The sequence below is a fragment of the Carassius gibelio genome, chromosome A25 (assembly GCF_023724105.1).
Source record: "Carassius gibelio isolate Cgi1373 ecotype wild population from Czech Republic chromosome A25, carGib1.2-hapl.c, whole genome shotgun sequence".
NCBI lineage: Eukaryota > Metazoa > Chordata > Actinopteri > Cypriniformes > Cyprinidae > Carassius > Carassius gibelio.
Genome location: NC_068395.1, coordinates 1,586,541 through 1,601,137, shown reverse-complemented (window position 1 = coordinate 1,601,137; position 14,597 = coordinate 1,586,541). Strand labels below are relative to the sequence as shown.

Here is a 14,597-nt window from a genome sequence, read left to right as displayed (position 1 = left end):
CAGATCAAGCGATGTTTAGCAGACCTCTTGTAGATGTGCTGAGTTATAATCACTAATTAAAAATACGCCTAATTTAAGTTTTATACTCCAGTTTGAGCAAATGTGAAGATCTGAACCAATGTCTATAAAATGATAGTTAAATTACAAATATTATATTTGTTTCGTGATTTTCTTAATGATTGTCTGTCTCACTCCTTTCTATAATGTTACATTAAATTACAAAAATCAGTTCAATATTTGAGAAAATACTTAAAAGTAGATTTTATAATGCAGGCTAACAGTCAATCTTAAAATGGCAAATTGGCTGTTAATTTCCATTGTTATTGAAAATATTAAAATGCTATGAATTAAATGTACGTTTATGTCAAAGAAATTTAGACATCCATAATGAACTACTAAAAGTAATTGAACACACATTTAGAAATGACACCTTTTATTAACAGTCCAGAGTATTTCTGACACGCTCCATGAAGTGAATTTTGTATGCAAACGCCATACCCATATTTTCTACATCATCACATTGGTAGCAGCTCATGTGTACACGTTCAAATTTATTACATGTGATGCTATATTTAAATACATGGGTGACAAAGTAGTCCCATTAAAAAAAAAAAAAAGAATAATGGGGAGGTTAATTAAACCAAGCCCATCTCAATCTGCCCTCAGTGTCAGAAAACTGCCATCAAACCCATCTTCTTTTATGTAATCTAAATTACACATTCTGCTCTTTCCCCCAAAAATCTAACCTACTTACATATATATATATTTTTAAAAGGCTTTATTACAGTGTGCTTAGAGAATAAAAGACAACAACATAAAAAATACGACAGAATAAAAGTAGGAAAAACACACAAAAAAGTACATCTGCTTATTAATTGCCCAGATTTCCCAAACGTGGTGGAGAATGCCATACAGCAGAACTAGTGCGTTTAAAGAAGCGAGGCTTGGTCCGCCTGAAGATCGCCTCCAGTTTGGGCGGTTCAGGTTCTCCGAAATATGAATTGAGATCCAGTGGATTGTAATAGTGCTTCATGATGGCTTGCTGCAACTGCATACCTGTACAAAACACACATCATTATAGAGTAGCAATGGTGTAGACACTACAGAATAAATATGAGCTGATAGTTCATGCTAAACGTTACAATGCTATATCCAAACTATAAAAACACATTTCCAGTAGTTGCCAAGAAGTGTCATACCCTCAGCCCAGGATGGGATGGGTTTCCTGGGCGCGGATTCATCATCTGTGGAGTCATCACTGTTCTGGTCCATCCCGTAATCTTCAGGATTCACTAAAACAGTCACTTTCTGGCCTTTAGGGGTGATCTGGTATGACTGTGGAGATTGCTGGGAAATAAACATAAAACGAGAAGGGGTCAGAAACCAGCTGAGATTGGTTTTTGTGTTTCTAAGCAAACAGAAAAACTAATTTAGAAGTTGTCGTCGTCAGTGGATTATATTACAAGGAAAAAATATCCAAGTGGAAATTTAAGACTGCATTGATTTCATTTACTGGGAACTATTTTGTGCTTTGGTAATTTTATCCAACATTTTCCATACTTCAGCATGGGGGAAAAGACAAACAACCACTGCTGTGACCTCACCTCAATGTCCACGGTCACGTTTAGTCCAGCTCCGTGATCTACGGTCTTATTGTGAGCTGCTCCTTTCCCTACTGGAGTTTTCAGAAGAGAGCTCTACGGAGGTGGAACAAGAGCTTTAGTACTTCACATTTAGTACAACACTAATGAACAGAATGGAAAGATCTGGGAAACCAAAAGGTCTTTACCTCAATGTCTACAGTCGTGTTTAGAGCCGAACTCTTAGTTACAGTTGTGTTGAGCACATTAGCTGCATGCGTTTTTGTGGCAGAGACCTGTTAATAATAATAATAATTTATTACACACACATATATATATTGGTTGTGTGTGTGTGACCCTGGAGCACAAAAGTAGTCTGAAGTCTCTGGGGTATATTTATAGCAATAGCCAACAATACATAGTATGGGGCAGAATTAATGATTTTTATTTACGTCAAAAATCATTAGGATATTAAGTGAAAATCATGTTCCATGAGGATATTTTATAAAAAAAAATATCAAAACTTAATTGTTTGATTAGTAATACGCATTGCTAAGAATTAATTTGAACAACTTTACAGATGTTTTTTTTTTTTTTTTGCACCTTCAGATTCCAGATTTTCAATTAGTTGCGTCTCAGCCAAATATTGTCTTCCTAACAAACCACACATCAATGGAGAGATCATTTATTCAGCTTTCAGATGATGCATACACCTCAAATTCGAAAAATTGACACTCAAGGGTCACACACACACACACACACACACACACACACACACACACAGCTAATTAAAAATTACAAAATACTATAAGAGTACATAATAGTTAAAACCCGAACAAACGGACTTCACCTGTGCTGTAGCTGTAGGGAGCGCCGGGGCACAGGCTGCAGCAGCACGTCTCCGTTCAGCTTCTCTCTCCTCTTCAGCCTTTCTCTGCTCTTCCTGTTAAAGGAACACATTTGACAGGATTTTGTGATGGTTATGTAACACAAGTGTCAGGTACTACACCTTACATAATTGTAGATAATCTGTCCTTAATAAATAAATGAATAAAAATTAGTGCAGTACAGCAGAAGGCATCACGTTTAATATATAGTAACAAGGAGCTTGATTTTAGACCAATGACATGCCACATAACAGAAATAGGAAAAGCACCAATCAACCGTCATTTGGATAACAAACAACAGAATTCTCACCATCTTCCTCTTCTCCTCCTCCAGCTCCCTCCTCTCTTTCTCTTTGGCGGCTTTCTCCAGTTCCTTCTGAAGAGCGATAGCCTTCTCTCGCTCTAGTCTTTCTCTGCAAGACACAAACATGCATATTTAGTATCTTTAAATGTCCTTGTATCATTTTAAACATGCACAGAAAATTAACACCAACTTCTCAGCTGCAGCCTGTCTTTCTCGCTCTCGCTCGCGTTCCCTTTCCCGCTCTCGTTCACGCTCCCTCTCTTTCTCCCGCTCTTGTTCTTTCTTCAGTTCCAGAGCGCGTGTGGCCTCGGCCAGTTTACGAGCCTTCTCTCGCTCCTCTTCAGCCTTGCGTTTGGCCAGCATCTCCTGGTGTCGCTGCTCCTCTTCCTCCTGAAGAAAAAGACAAGAAAGTAAACAATTAAAACGGTTAAGTTTAAGTACATGAACTACAATTAGCAACAAATAATAAAAATCAATTAATTATACAAGTTTGGTGTGTATATATATATATATATATATATATATATATATATATATATATAAATCGCTTTTATTCATGAATGCATTAAATTGATACAAGGTGCCAATAAAAACATTTCTAGATTTTTATTTCAAATTATCAATTTTAAAATGTAATATTTCATAATATTACAGTTAAAAAAAAAACAAAAAAAAAAAGCATGAGAAATGTTTTCTAAAACGTAAATCTATAGATAAAATACATCTATCATATCAGTTTCTATATTACTTTCTATTGGACTGAAAAGTTGTTGCAAAAATAAGCACACTTTCATTCTAGAAAGTATAACTTTCTAGTGTTCCTGTAGCTCAAGTGGTAGAGTATTGCGTTATCAAGCGCAGGGTTGGGGGTTCGATTCCCCGGGAACACATGATAGGTAAAAGTTGATAGCCTGAATGCACTGTAAGTCGGATAAAAGCGTCTGCTAAATGCATAAATTCATTATTTGTTGGTCATCCATGACCTACACAGAATTTCTTTCAACTTGGACTCTCCACTTTCATTGTTCAGGTTGACTTACAACTTGCTGAAGTTTCTTTTGTCTGGCTGCCTCTTCCTGTTTTTTGCGCAGCTCCAGGTCTTCCTGTCGTTTAGTGGCCACCTTCCTCTTGGCTTTCTCCTCAGCCAAACGCTCAACACGCAGCTGAGAGAGAGAGAGAAACAATAGAGTTAATGAAAAACGTAACACTGCACTTAACACTATAAAAGTTACTAAGGGTTTTTTTTCAGTACCATGTCATTTTTCTTCTCCAGCTGTGCCATCTTTTCTTCAATCTTCTTTTTCTTTTCTTGCTCCTTCTCCTTTTCACCTTTCACTCGAGCCTCAACAACCCGTTTCAAACGCTCGTCCCGCTTCCTAAAGCGGACAGAATTCACTTTTGAGTCCTGATTTGCATTCACACTGAAACTAGATCAATATTTCAGCTTTATTGAATAGTCCCAAATCGATCAAAGGCTAATGCATATAAGAAACTTCCCACCTTTTAATTTCTTCCTGTTTCATTCGTCTCTCCTCCTCGATCTTCTTCTTTCGTTCGTTCTCTTGTTCTATTTTCTTGTTCAAGGCGTCCCACTTCTGCCGTTCTCGCTCCTTGAGGAAAAGTGACAATTTTAGAGTAATCATAAAAACAAACAAACATAAACCTTGGAGCAATTAAGTGAGTGACTCAGGTTTTAAACGATGATGATGAAAGCTTGAGTTAAACACATGAGGACAGGTTCTTTTGCTTTATGTGAAAAGCAGTGATTAAAAAATACAGATGGATATCTCGGATACAAAAAGGGGTGTATGTGAACTTCCCAATGCACAAAGACACACATCCATACACCACATGAGTGATAAGGTTAATCGGACAAAGTCTGAATGGTACAGTGGCAGATCCATTTCGGTTTAGAGACAAAGTGCCCATTAAAAGTGTTTCACTACCGTTTAAAGGTTTGGGACCAGTAATACTTCTTTGTTCTCCATTTCCTCTTCTACTCACCAAGGCTGCATTTAATAAATCCAGTAAAAACTGTAATACTGTAAAATAATACCATTTAAAATAACCGTTTTTTTTATTTGAATATTTAAAAATGAAATTCCTGTGATGCACAGCTGTATTTCCAGCATCATTCCTCCAGTCTTCAGTGTCACATGATCTTCAGAAATCAGTATAATATGCAGATTTACTGCTCAAGAAACATTTCTGATTATTATCAATGTTGAAAACATGTTGAGCTTCTTAATTGTTGTGCAAATGGAGGAATGTTCTTTTTAATTAATAATAATGATAAAAAAACAGCTCAATTTATGACCAATTTAATGCAAACTTGCTGAATAACCAATAAAAACCATAAAAATATTACCAACCCATAAACGTTTGAACGGTAGTGTTAAGTAACCAACAAACAATGACCTCTCATAATGCAGGAACAGTCAAACAGAAATAAATAGTTTTGACCGACTCTGATTCACTGGGTTATACTCACCACAGATCCAGAGCCCAACTGAGAGGGAAAGACAGGAAGTACAATTACCTACTAAAACAACTTCTTCATTTCTAGCAGGTGCAACACAGTGTATTAGACTACTCAGAAACACAAAAATATCCCTGCTCACCTTGACGTCAGTTTTGGTGGCAGATTGTTTGATGAAGGACTTCATGATGTTGCTGCGTCCCAGAGAGCCAGGCGTCATCATCAGCATCTGGTTCTTCTGCACAGTGTGCATGAACGAGCGCATGTGTGGAGCCACACTCTACAACAAATGGACACACAATACATTGACTGGTCTGATTGAAGACTTGTTAGTCCAATCCTCAAGAAGCTAGCCACAAATCATTTAACATTTTTTTTTACGAATGCAGAAAACCACAGACAATTGTAATGTGGACTTCTGAGGAAAGCATTTCTCAAAAGACTGTTTTGGCTTCATAATGGATTCATTTTGGTGGATGGGCAGCATTACTGTGGTCAGAGATGCTCATACCGTAAGGCACTTCTTTGGAGGAGATTGTTTCTTCTTGGGTGTGTTGATTTCCTGTGCTGCGAGACGCTTTAAGCCTAAACGTGTAGGCCTGACAGAAAAGCACAAAGACTAGTAAAAAACAAATGTTAACCATTAACTATAATGAGGAAAACTAATTTAACTGTGTGCTCACCGGCCATCTCCTTTGGATTTTGACCCTCCACTGTCATCTATAACAGGATAACATAAATAATTTAAATCTTACTTGTCAGCCCCAGAATACGTTTGGTATATAATATCAGCAGATATGTTAGACATGCACCGGTTTCTGAAGTACGAGCCATGGATCGCGTGAAGCGATAGTTCTCAGTGGTGCTGGGAGATTCAGCAATCTCTTCTGGAACTTGGTCTTCGTTTACCTTGGGTTCCTTCACTTCAGTCTTCTCGGGTTCAGGATCCTTTGAAATCACGCAGTCATCAGTTATTTTAAAATTGCACCATGCAATTGTTCACATTAAGAGCTATAAAGTTAAATTTAGCACTTTGCACAAGTCTAATGCCATTACTATTTTAACCAACAAAATAATTGTTTTTAAGATGCATTTCCCAAAAGCACCATGTAGATCATAGAGCCATTGCTTCCAATGGTCTTTACAATCAACTTATCTAGAGATGCTTTTGAGAAATGCAGTCAAGTTAGTTCCATCTTTTCCTGAAGTGTGTCAGTAGGAAATATAATTTTACATTTCCAAACATTAATTTTGCCATTAATTGTAATATTCCAGGGAGATTTTTGTAATGCACCCCTAAGCGCTTAAAATGGAGCGCAGCTGGAAGAAAACAAAACTAGAGGTATTTTGTATTACATGGAAGGAAAGTACTTTTACATAAAAGAAGATCCTTAAAAATGGCTAGATTTGCTTACTTTTAGTTTCTTTCTCGATTTTCCTGGTTGCATTCGCACTAACAAACTAGAACTAATAGGTGACGTAAGGCGGCGGACAGCAACGTCATTTAAGCACAGAATTCAGCAACGTAAACAACAAAAGGATGGAGGATACCATTAACAGAGTTGTGTTTTTTATTGATATACTGGCTTTCGTGAGACTGTAGACGTAGAAATGTATGTTATAAAATGTATGCAATAAACCATAGGACTACAACAAAATCTACTACTGCAACTTGCATTTCTACATACGATCGAGTATGAGAAAAGAGCACAAATTCTGCGATTGTCCATTTATCGCCATTTTCTTTTTTGTTGCCTACTGTAAACTGCTCTGTGAAAAATAAATTGTTGTGCATTTATCCGACTTTTTAAAAATGGCAGTTACCAGCATTTTCCCACATGCATTCGTCCAATCAACATACACTTACGTCACTGGTAGTTCCTATAGCAGTGTGAAAGGGGCTATAGATCCTCTTCTGAATATCATTAATTCATCATTGTCATTAGGAAATGTACCAAAAACCTTCAAACTGGCTGTTATTAAACCTCATTTAAAAATAAATAAATAAAAAAATGAAAAGAATTGATCCTGGAGAGTTAATTACACCGATCTCAAGTATCAAAGCTCAGTACTGAGACCGTTACTTTTACATGACGCTTTACATGTTACCCTTGGGAGATATCATCAGGAAACATGCAATTAGCTCCCACTGTTATGCTGATGATACTCACTCAGCTATACATTTCTTATTCATAGCTGATTAAATAAAAAATAAACTGGTTCACTAAAAATTTAGTCCGTAAAACTTGTTTGAATTGATAAAAAAAAAAAAAGTTTTAATTATCAGACCAAAATCATCTGAATTTAATAATCTAGAACACGGTCTAACAATTGACGGCTACTGTCAAGTCTTCGTCATCAGTTAGGAACCTAGGTGTGTTATTTGACATCAACCTTTCCATTGAAAGTCATGTTTCTGGCATTTGTAATACCACATTTTTCCATCTTAAAATGTATATCTATATTACTACCTATGCTCTCAATGTCAAATGCAGAGCCACAGAGACAGATCCTCAGCAAAGACTAGATACCTACAAATGTGAGATCCTTGTGCATACAAAAATCTCACTGGATTACAACAATTAATGGCAAAAGTAATGTTTGGAAAGTAAACTGATATTTTCTATTGACACTACAGCAAAAGATAGAAATAACCGGTTTAAAACCATTTTTGATGATGAAAATACTTACGGCCAAATACATTTGTTCAGTTCTCTATATGAGGATATTTATTAAGAGTGTGCTGCAGTCTTCTCTTCAGCTGCTTTAAATGGTCAAACTCTTTGAGGTTGAGTGAATTGCTGTAAAATGTCTGTATTGTTCACAGCTTCAAAATGTTTTTTTTTTTTTAATCATCAATTATATTTTTCCTCTGTAACATCATCATTATAGCTGAGGCTATATACAGCTTACATTTTGAACGATTTAGAGAACTTTGTAGTTATTGTCCTTTGTGTAAATGGGTCTTAAATCTGTCTCGTGTCTCTCTTATTAGCTAAGGTAAATTGAAACCAGAGCAGAAACTGGTTCTCACCTCAGTTTGGACGATTTCTGGTTCAGGTTTGGTTTCAGTGGCTGATTCGGTCACCATTTGCGGTGCATCATTCCTAAAACGGAGCAATTAAAGGGTGTTTAAAATATCTCAACTGGTAACTGAAAGGTTGTGGGTTTGAATCCCAAAAGAAACGATTCAACAACTAAAACAAAAAGCAAAAGCACTCACGGTTCTTCTTTGTTCTCCATTTCCTCAGTTCCATCATCCATACAAATGTCCCCTGGATAGAGCAAAGAGGACAAAGATGTCATCATAAAGTTAGAGAAATTTTAAACAGCACAAATGATAAAGAGACAATAGTTTAGCTTAGTCTCACCGCTGACGGAGCTGCTGCAGGTCGAGTTTCCCAGTCTGGCTTTCTTCTTCAGGAAAGAGCGTCGGGACGCCCTGCGAACAGCTTCCTGGGTCATGCTATGCCTGAGGCCGACCAGAGAACGGCGCACCACCAACGAGCGCCGAACTGACGTCCGAGTCGATTCGTGAGATGTCGTCTGCAACTCTGAGGCAGCGATGGGGATTTTATTAGCAGACCGTCCCGGAGACACACCGGCGTTCAGCAGTGAATCCGCACTCAGACGCTCCGAGGAGGGAATCCTCACCATGGCTTCGGACACCAGGATCTGATGCTGACTGGAGTCTGAATCCTGCACCTCAACGGCTTCTTTCACTTCTGGAATGTTATCGGTCACTTCTTCCACCTCCTTGGCTTTGGCACCGCCTTTGTTTCGGGTGCTGCGCTTGACAGGTTGGGTTTCAGCTGGGGCGGTGGTTTTGTTGCGGCGCGTGCGACGAGCAGGTTCCTCCATCAGGCTCTCAGAGCCGTCGTTCTGCACGTGTGACGAAACAAGCTCAGAGATGCTGTTCAGAGTCATCTGGACCGAGGAACGACGCAGGTTGCTGCGTTTCCCCTTGGAGAAACTACAGAGAGACAATGACATCATAAACTACATCACTATAGGAAAAAACCTGCCAATTTGAGTTCATGTATATTAAAGAAAAGTCAAACAGAATAATGTTTTTTTTTGATAGTGCTGGAGTTTTACGAGCTTTGCAAAGACTCATATTTTAAAACATGAAAAACTTCGTACTAAGATTGTTTTTGTTTTATTTAAGTTATGCATTTTGCAAATGCTTTAATGCAAATGACTTTCATGACATTCAAAGTAAACATTTGACCAGCTCTTGCATTTCCTATGAATATAATCCCATGACCTTGGCGTTGCTGGGGTTTGATCTACAGGAATGTAGGGCTGCACAATTAATCCAAATAAAATCTTGACTTGTGATATTTTTATCTACTCACAAAGGCTGCTAAATATAGCAGAGAATCTGTAAGATCACAAGCAGTTTTCTGTTAAAAAAGTTTGATGCATATCTATTTCTTGTGTTTTTCTTCTATGGCTACAGGAATGCACAATTATAAATTAATATTAATTAAATGAATATTCAATTAATGCATTCATGAACATAGAAGACCTGTCAAAAACCACCTAGATTGTAAAAAATAAACGACTTAATTTGAACAATATCAAAAATCTGTTGCTGTAAGCCTATAAAAATGTTTCTGTACCATGCAAATAAATAAAGGCAATGGCAAAACCTCACCGTCTTTTGCTGCGAGACTCATTGAGCTCCATCGACACCTGTTTCCGGCGGTTTGTCTTTTTCTGTGATGGAGTCTTTGGCATGAGTTCTGGCTCAGTGCTGAAGTCACTGTACAACAAAACATCTTTTTTATGAACATTTCTAATAATGATTCTCACAAATACACACAAAGTGACACGCCAATAAATAAATTTGGGGCCTGACACAAGTGTACAACATATTTACAGGGTCTCTCACCTGGAAAACATGCGATAGGCTTCCTGCTGGATTTCCTCCAGCCACACCATGTGGACATTGTCTATTTCTTTGGTAAAATCCTGCAGCTTTCCATTAAAAACCTCCATAAGGGAGCGTGTGGCTTCCGGCAAGGAACTCATGTTGGCAACCCTGGAAACACAGAAGGAAATGTCTTGGTTTGGCAAACATGACTAATAAAGCAAGTGTAAAGAGTAGCATTTTGGGGTTTAAAAAACATATGCATGCAACTGATCTCAAACTGACTTTACATTATAACTCCACTGGGTAATTTTGTCAAGTTGTCATTTTGAAAAAAAAAAAACACTTGTTTACTTTGTGCTTCAGGGAAAATTGAAAAACATGAGTTTGCTTTTCCGTGGTGAACTTGACAACAAAGAGCTAAAGACTCATTAATATTCACATGCATTTCGTTTGGATCCAGATGTAGCATGGAAACCCGTTTATTTGACATCTGTCGAATGTTACAACAAAGAATTTGAGCATTTATTAGACGGTGTTTTTTTTCTCAAAACATTGAAAAATCGTTCCACTGATTTATAGATTACTGCATCCTTATCATTTAGGATTAAGTTAACACTTTCAAGAGTTAAATCATTATCTGATTTTCTCTCTCTCTCTCTCTCTCTCTCTCTCGCTTTTCTTTGTTCAAAATAACAAAACGTAAACATTTAAAAAATATATTTTTATAAAATTTAATCTTTATTCCAAACTCAATCCGAACACAGCAGCAGATGACATGATTCTATATAATAAAACAAATCTATCATATTTCGGTTGTTGCATTTGTGACGTAAGAATATCTTAAAATTACACAAAATAGCATGCGAATACCTAAAACGTAAAATTATTTCTGACCTCATTAAGAATCCATAACCAACCTAACTTAGCTCATTTAAACAGCGAAATAAAACATTTTAAACGGCATCTACCTCTTATGAACGATAGCACTGCAAAAACAAAGACTTGATGATCCAAAGTTATGATCCTTGCTTCTATTTTGTTTATAAACATTAGATGTTAATTTATCATTAGAAGCTACTTTCTGTCTTCGGCTCCTCTGTCTCTTGTTTTTCAGCCACCCGCTCAAAACGGTTTAAATAGTTTAAAATTCTGCTCTGACGAATAATACGCTACGAACCGCCCGATTCTGGGTGGGATCAAAGAATCCGTGTGTGCTAATGAACAACACGGCTGTCTGTCACGACAAGCTCGGCCAATCACAATGAAGAACAGTTAGGCAAGGACGAGCTGTGCTCTCATTGGATGATACGCATGTCTGTCATTGATTCAAACCGAAGGTTCGCAGGAAGAGTGCATTAAAGTCCCCGCCTCCATCGTGACGTGCACATTCCGTCTGAAAACACAGCAAAACATAACGAGTTCCGTTTTGTTTATATAAATCTCGTTCATTTTATTAAACACAAAACCAGATCATTTTGCCACTTCTTAAAATTTCCCAGAAGTTTGTACCTAGTACAACATTTTAAAATTAATCATTATGATTAAACACGAGCTTCGCGCTGTTACCATAGTAACAGAAGCCGCTAGCTTGCTGCTAGCGTCGTAAACGGCTCATCCTCCGATTCGTCTTAGTCGATAACGAGCATCATTTCTAATCTTTTCGTGTATTATTTTTCGTCTAAAATATAAACACCAGAGACCCCACACCGAAACGACAATGTAGGTGAGTGTGCGAGCTCGTCAGGTTGTTTGTTTGACTATCATTGACTAGCAGATTAAACGATCTAACCACTCTGAGGTGATTAACGTTAGCTTCTCTTGACCAATATCAATGTTTTACTTGTTTATTTATTTATTTAAACAACTGTGTTAATAGATATTATGTTTAACACATTCGATTATAATATAATACTTGTAAAGTTACCTAGTTTATAGCCTATTCAAAATGAAACCAACGATTTGTCATAGTGTTTTTAAAGTATATTGGAGTACATCGAAAACACCATGCTATATGAGTAAGTAAAATACTATGATATTACCTGCTGATACTACCACTATACCATAGTATCTACCCTTTGAAATAAAAATCTGTGCAGTATTGTAATTTGAATGAGTATCATTCATGATCAAACAGAAGTGTGCTTATTTCATTAATAATTACCTCTAATCCTCTTTACAGGATGTATTTTTAGCAGATGGATCAGACATATGCAGGGCGATCAGGACCTGAAGCTCAGGTGAACGACAGTCTGCTGATGGAGATGTGCCTTCACACATCATGAAGAAAATCTTCAACTTCAAGAAAAAGAAGGGCTCCCGCAGTCCCTCAGAGACGGGGAGCGTGTTGTCGGCCAGCTACGATTTGAAGGAGAAAGACCTCGCCAAGATCCACAAGGCTGCGTTCAGCGGAGATGTGGCCAAAATCAGACAGCTGGCCAAAAAGAATGACTTAAACCAGCTGGATAAGGAGAACAGGTAATGGTTGATGCACTGCGACTGCTTTGTTTATTGTGCACACATCAAAATGGATTACAGAAAGTACAGAATTTTTTTGCAATTAATTTTTAGCCTTGCTAGATATCTTTTAATTTTCATGAATTTGTTTCAGTAAAAAAATAAATTGTTTAAAAAATCAAAATGCTCAACAAGTTGGAAATAAAACACCCATAAAGTAACTATTTCCATGTTCATTTCCATAGATATCATCAGAAATTATATCTCACTTGAAAACTTCAAAACTCCTCCTTTGAAACACATTTTAAATTCAAATATTGAATTACCATGAAAATGGTACATCAAAATCATGTCACATAATGTTTTCAGTCATGAATGATAAAAATGTAGGTTTGGATCGTGGACTTTCAAGTCTATGTTCAAAAATGTGAGTGACAGTTAACAGATTAAGGGATTAAAGGATTCATTGTCTCCACTTCAAGAGAATAACTAATAACTTTATTTTATTTTGCATTGCTAGATATCTTAAAATGTACATGAATTTTTCATTAAAATATTTTTTCTTTACAAAATCAAAATGCTCAACAAGTTGGAATTAACACACCTTTAAAGTAACTTTTTCCATGTTCAACTTGAAAATTAATGATTTGAGAATTGATGGGATTGTAAAAAAAAAAAAAAAAGTGTCATACCTGAATGCAGTTAGAATTGAAACCAGTTTGTGAAAATAAATGCCTAAATAGGTGTTTGATTATTGGTTAACCAGTTTTTTTAGAATAACCTTCACAATAATACTAAAAATGTTTATTAAGAGAGTAAATAGGTCCGTTTTGATTTCTCATGGAGATTATGATGCATGAAGAATCATTTGTTGATGCATAATCTTAAAACTTAGACTTGCTTAACCTTGTTCTTCTAGAAGAAACTTTAATACACTACTGTTTAAAAGGTTGGGGTCTGTATTATTTTTTTATGTTTTTGAAAGTAATCTCTTCTGCTCACCAACCAATGCATTCATTTAATTTAAAATACAGCAAAAACAGTAATATTATTAAATTATATTTATGCATTTAGCAGACGCTTTTATCCAACGCGACTTACAGTGCATTCAGGCTATCAACTTTTACCTATCATGTGTTCCCGGGGAATCAAACCCCCAACCCTGCGCTTGATAATGCAATGCTCTACCAAATGAGCTACAGGAACACTACAATTTAATATGTCTGTTTTATATTTGAATATGTTGTAAAATGTAATTTACTCCTGTGATGTAAAGCTCCAGTCTTCAGTGTCACATGATCCTCCAGAAATCATACTAATATGCTGTGATTTGCTGCTCAAGGAACATTTCTGATTATCAATGTAACAGTTGTGCTGCTTCATATTTTTGTGGAAAACCTGATACATTTTTTCAGGATTCTGTGAAGAATATAAGCGCATTTATTTGAAATAGAACTCTTGTGACCTCATAAATTATTTTACTGCCACTTTTTGATCACTTTATCGCATCTGTGCTGAATAAAAGTATTAATATTGCCTGTTCTTTGTAGCTTGTGATCATTTGTATGTACAGTAATGCTGTCGTTTATCCTCTGTGATTGGATCCGCAGAACTGCGCTGCACATCGCTTGTGCCTGCGGACACACAGATGTGGTTCAGTTCTTGGTGGAGAGCAAAGCGAAGCTGAACTTATGTGACAATCAGAACCGCTCCGCCTTAATGAAGGTAAACTCTGTTTGTTCTTGTGAAATCATGTTAATACATGCTGACTGGTATGTCTTTGTGGTTATGCATGACATGTAGGCGGTTCAGTGTGAACAAGACCGCTCCGTCTCTTTGCTCCTGGAACATGAGGCTGACCCCAACCTGGTGGACATCAATGGAAACACGGCATTGCACCTGTCCGCCCGTATCCCCTCCCTCCCTGTGGCTCTGCAGCTCCTGGAGCACTCCGCCAACATCAACGCACAGAACAAGGTGACACTTTAGTGCTCTGACAGATTACTACATTATT

General features: G+C 37.0%; 2 protein-coding genes across 18 annotated transcripts in view; one reads left to right on the top strand and one right to left on the bottom strand.

Annotated features, from left to right (window-relative positions):
* Positions 1-416: 416 nt before the first annotated feature.
* On the bottom strand, positions 417-11,267 carry LOC127947341 (inner centromere protein). Of its 2 annotated transcripts, XM_052544413.1 has the most exons (21): positions 11,098-11,267; positions 10,148-10,297; positions 9,911-10,018; positions 8,622-9,223; positions 8,474-8,525; positions 8,285-8,357; positions 6,063-6,198; positions 5,934-5,970; positions 5,762-5,849; positions 5,393-5,530; positions 5,263-5,280; positions 4,272-4,381; positions 4,024-4,147; positions 3,812-3,934; positions 2,962-3,161; positions 2,778-2,880; positions 2,431-2,523; positions 1,790-1,876; positions 1,605-1,697; positions 1,200-1,347; positions 417-1,056 (listed from the first exon to the last, which is right to left on the bottom strand). In XM_052544413.1, exons 2-21 carry the CDS (start codon positions 10,285-10,287, stop codon positions 872-874), a joined length of 2,658 nt encoding a protein of 885 aa, XP_052400373.1. In that variant the 5' UTR covers positions 10,288-10,297; positions 11,098-11,267; the 3' UTR covers positions 417-871. The 2 variants fall into 2 exon arrangements, with proteins under 2 accessions (XP_052400373.1, XP_052400374.1); XM_052544414.1 differs by lacking the exon at positions 5,263-5,280.
* A 236-nt stretch (positions 11,268-11,503) lies between these two features.
* The window catches only part of LOC127947102 (ankyrin repeat domain-containing protein 26), a 36,651-nt gene continuing 33,557 nt past the window's right edge, over positions 11,504-14,597 (top strand). For 14 of the 16 annotated variants that reach the window (XM_052544063.1, XM_052544062.1, XM_052544054.1 and 11 more), the window contains exons 1-4: positions 11,532-11,852; positions 12,309-12,604; positions 14,194-14,308; positions 14,387-14,560. In XM_052544063.1, coding sequence (XP_052400023.1) covers positions 12,408-12,604; positions 14,194-14,308; positions 14,387-14,560 — 486 coding nt within the window. In that variant the 5' untranslated portion in view covers positions 11,532-11,852; positions 12,309-12,407. Of the gene's footprint in view, positions 11,853-12,308; positions 12,605-14,193; positions 14,309-14,386; positions 14,561-14,597 lie in introns of all 16 variants that reach the window. The other 2 variants (XM_052544056.1, XM_052544055.1) reach the window with 2 other exon arrangements.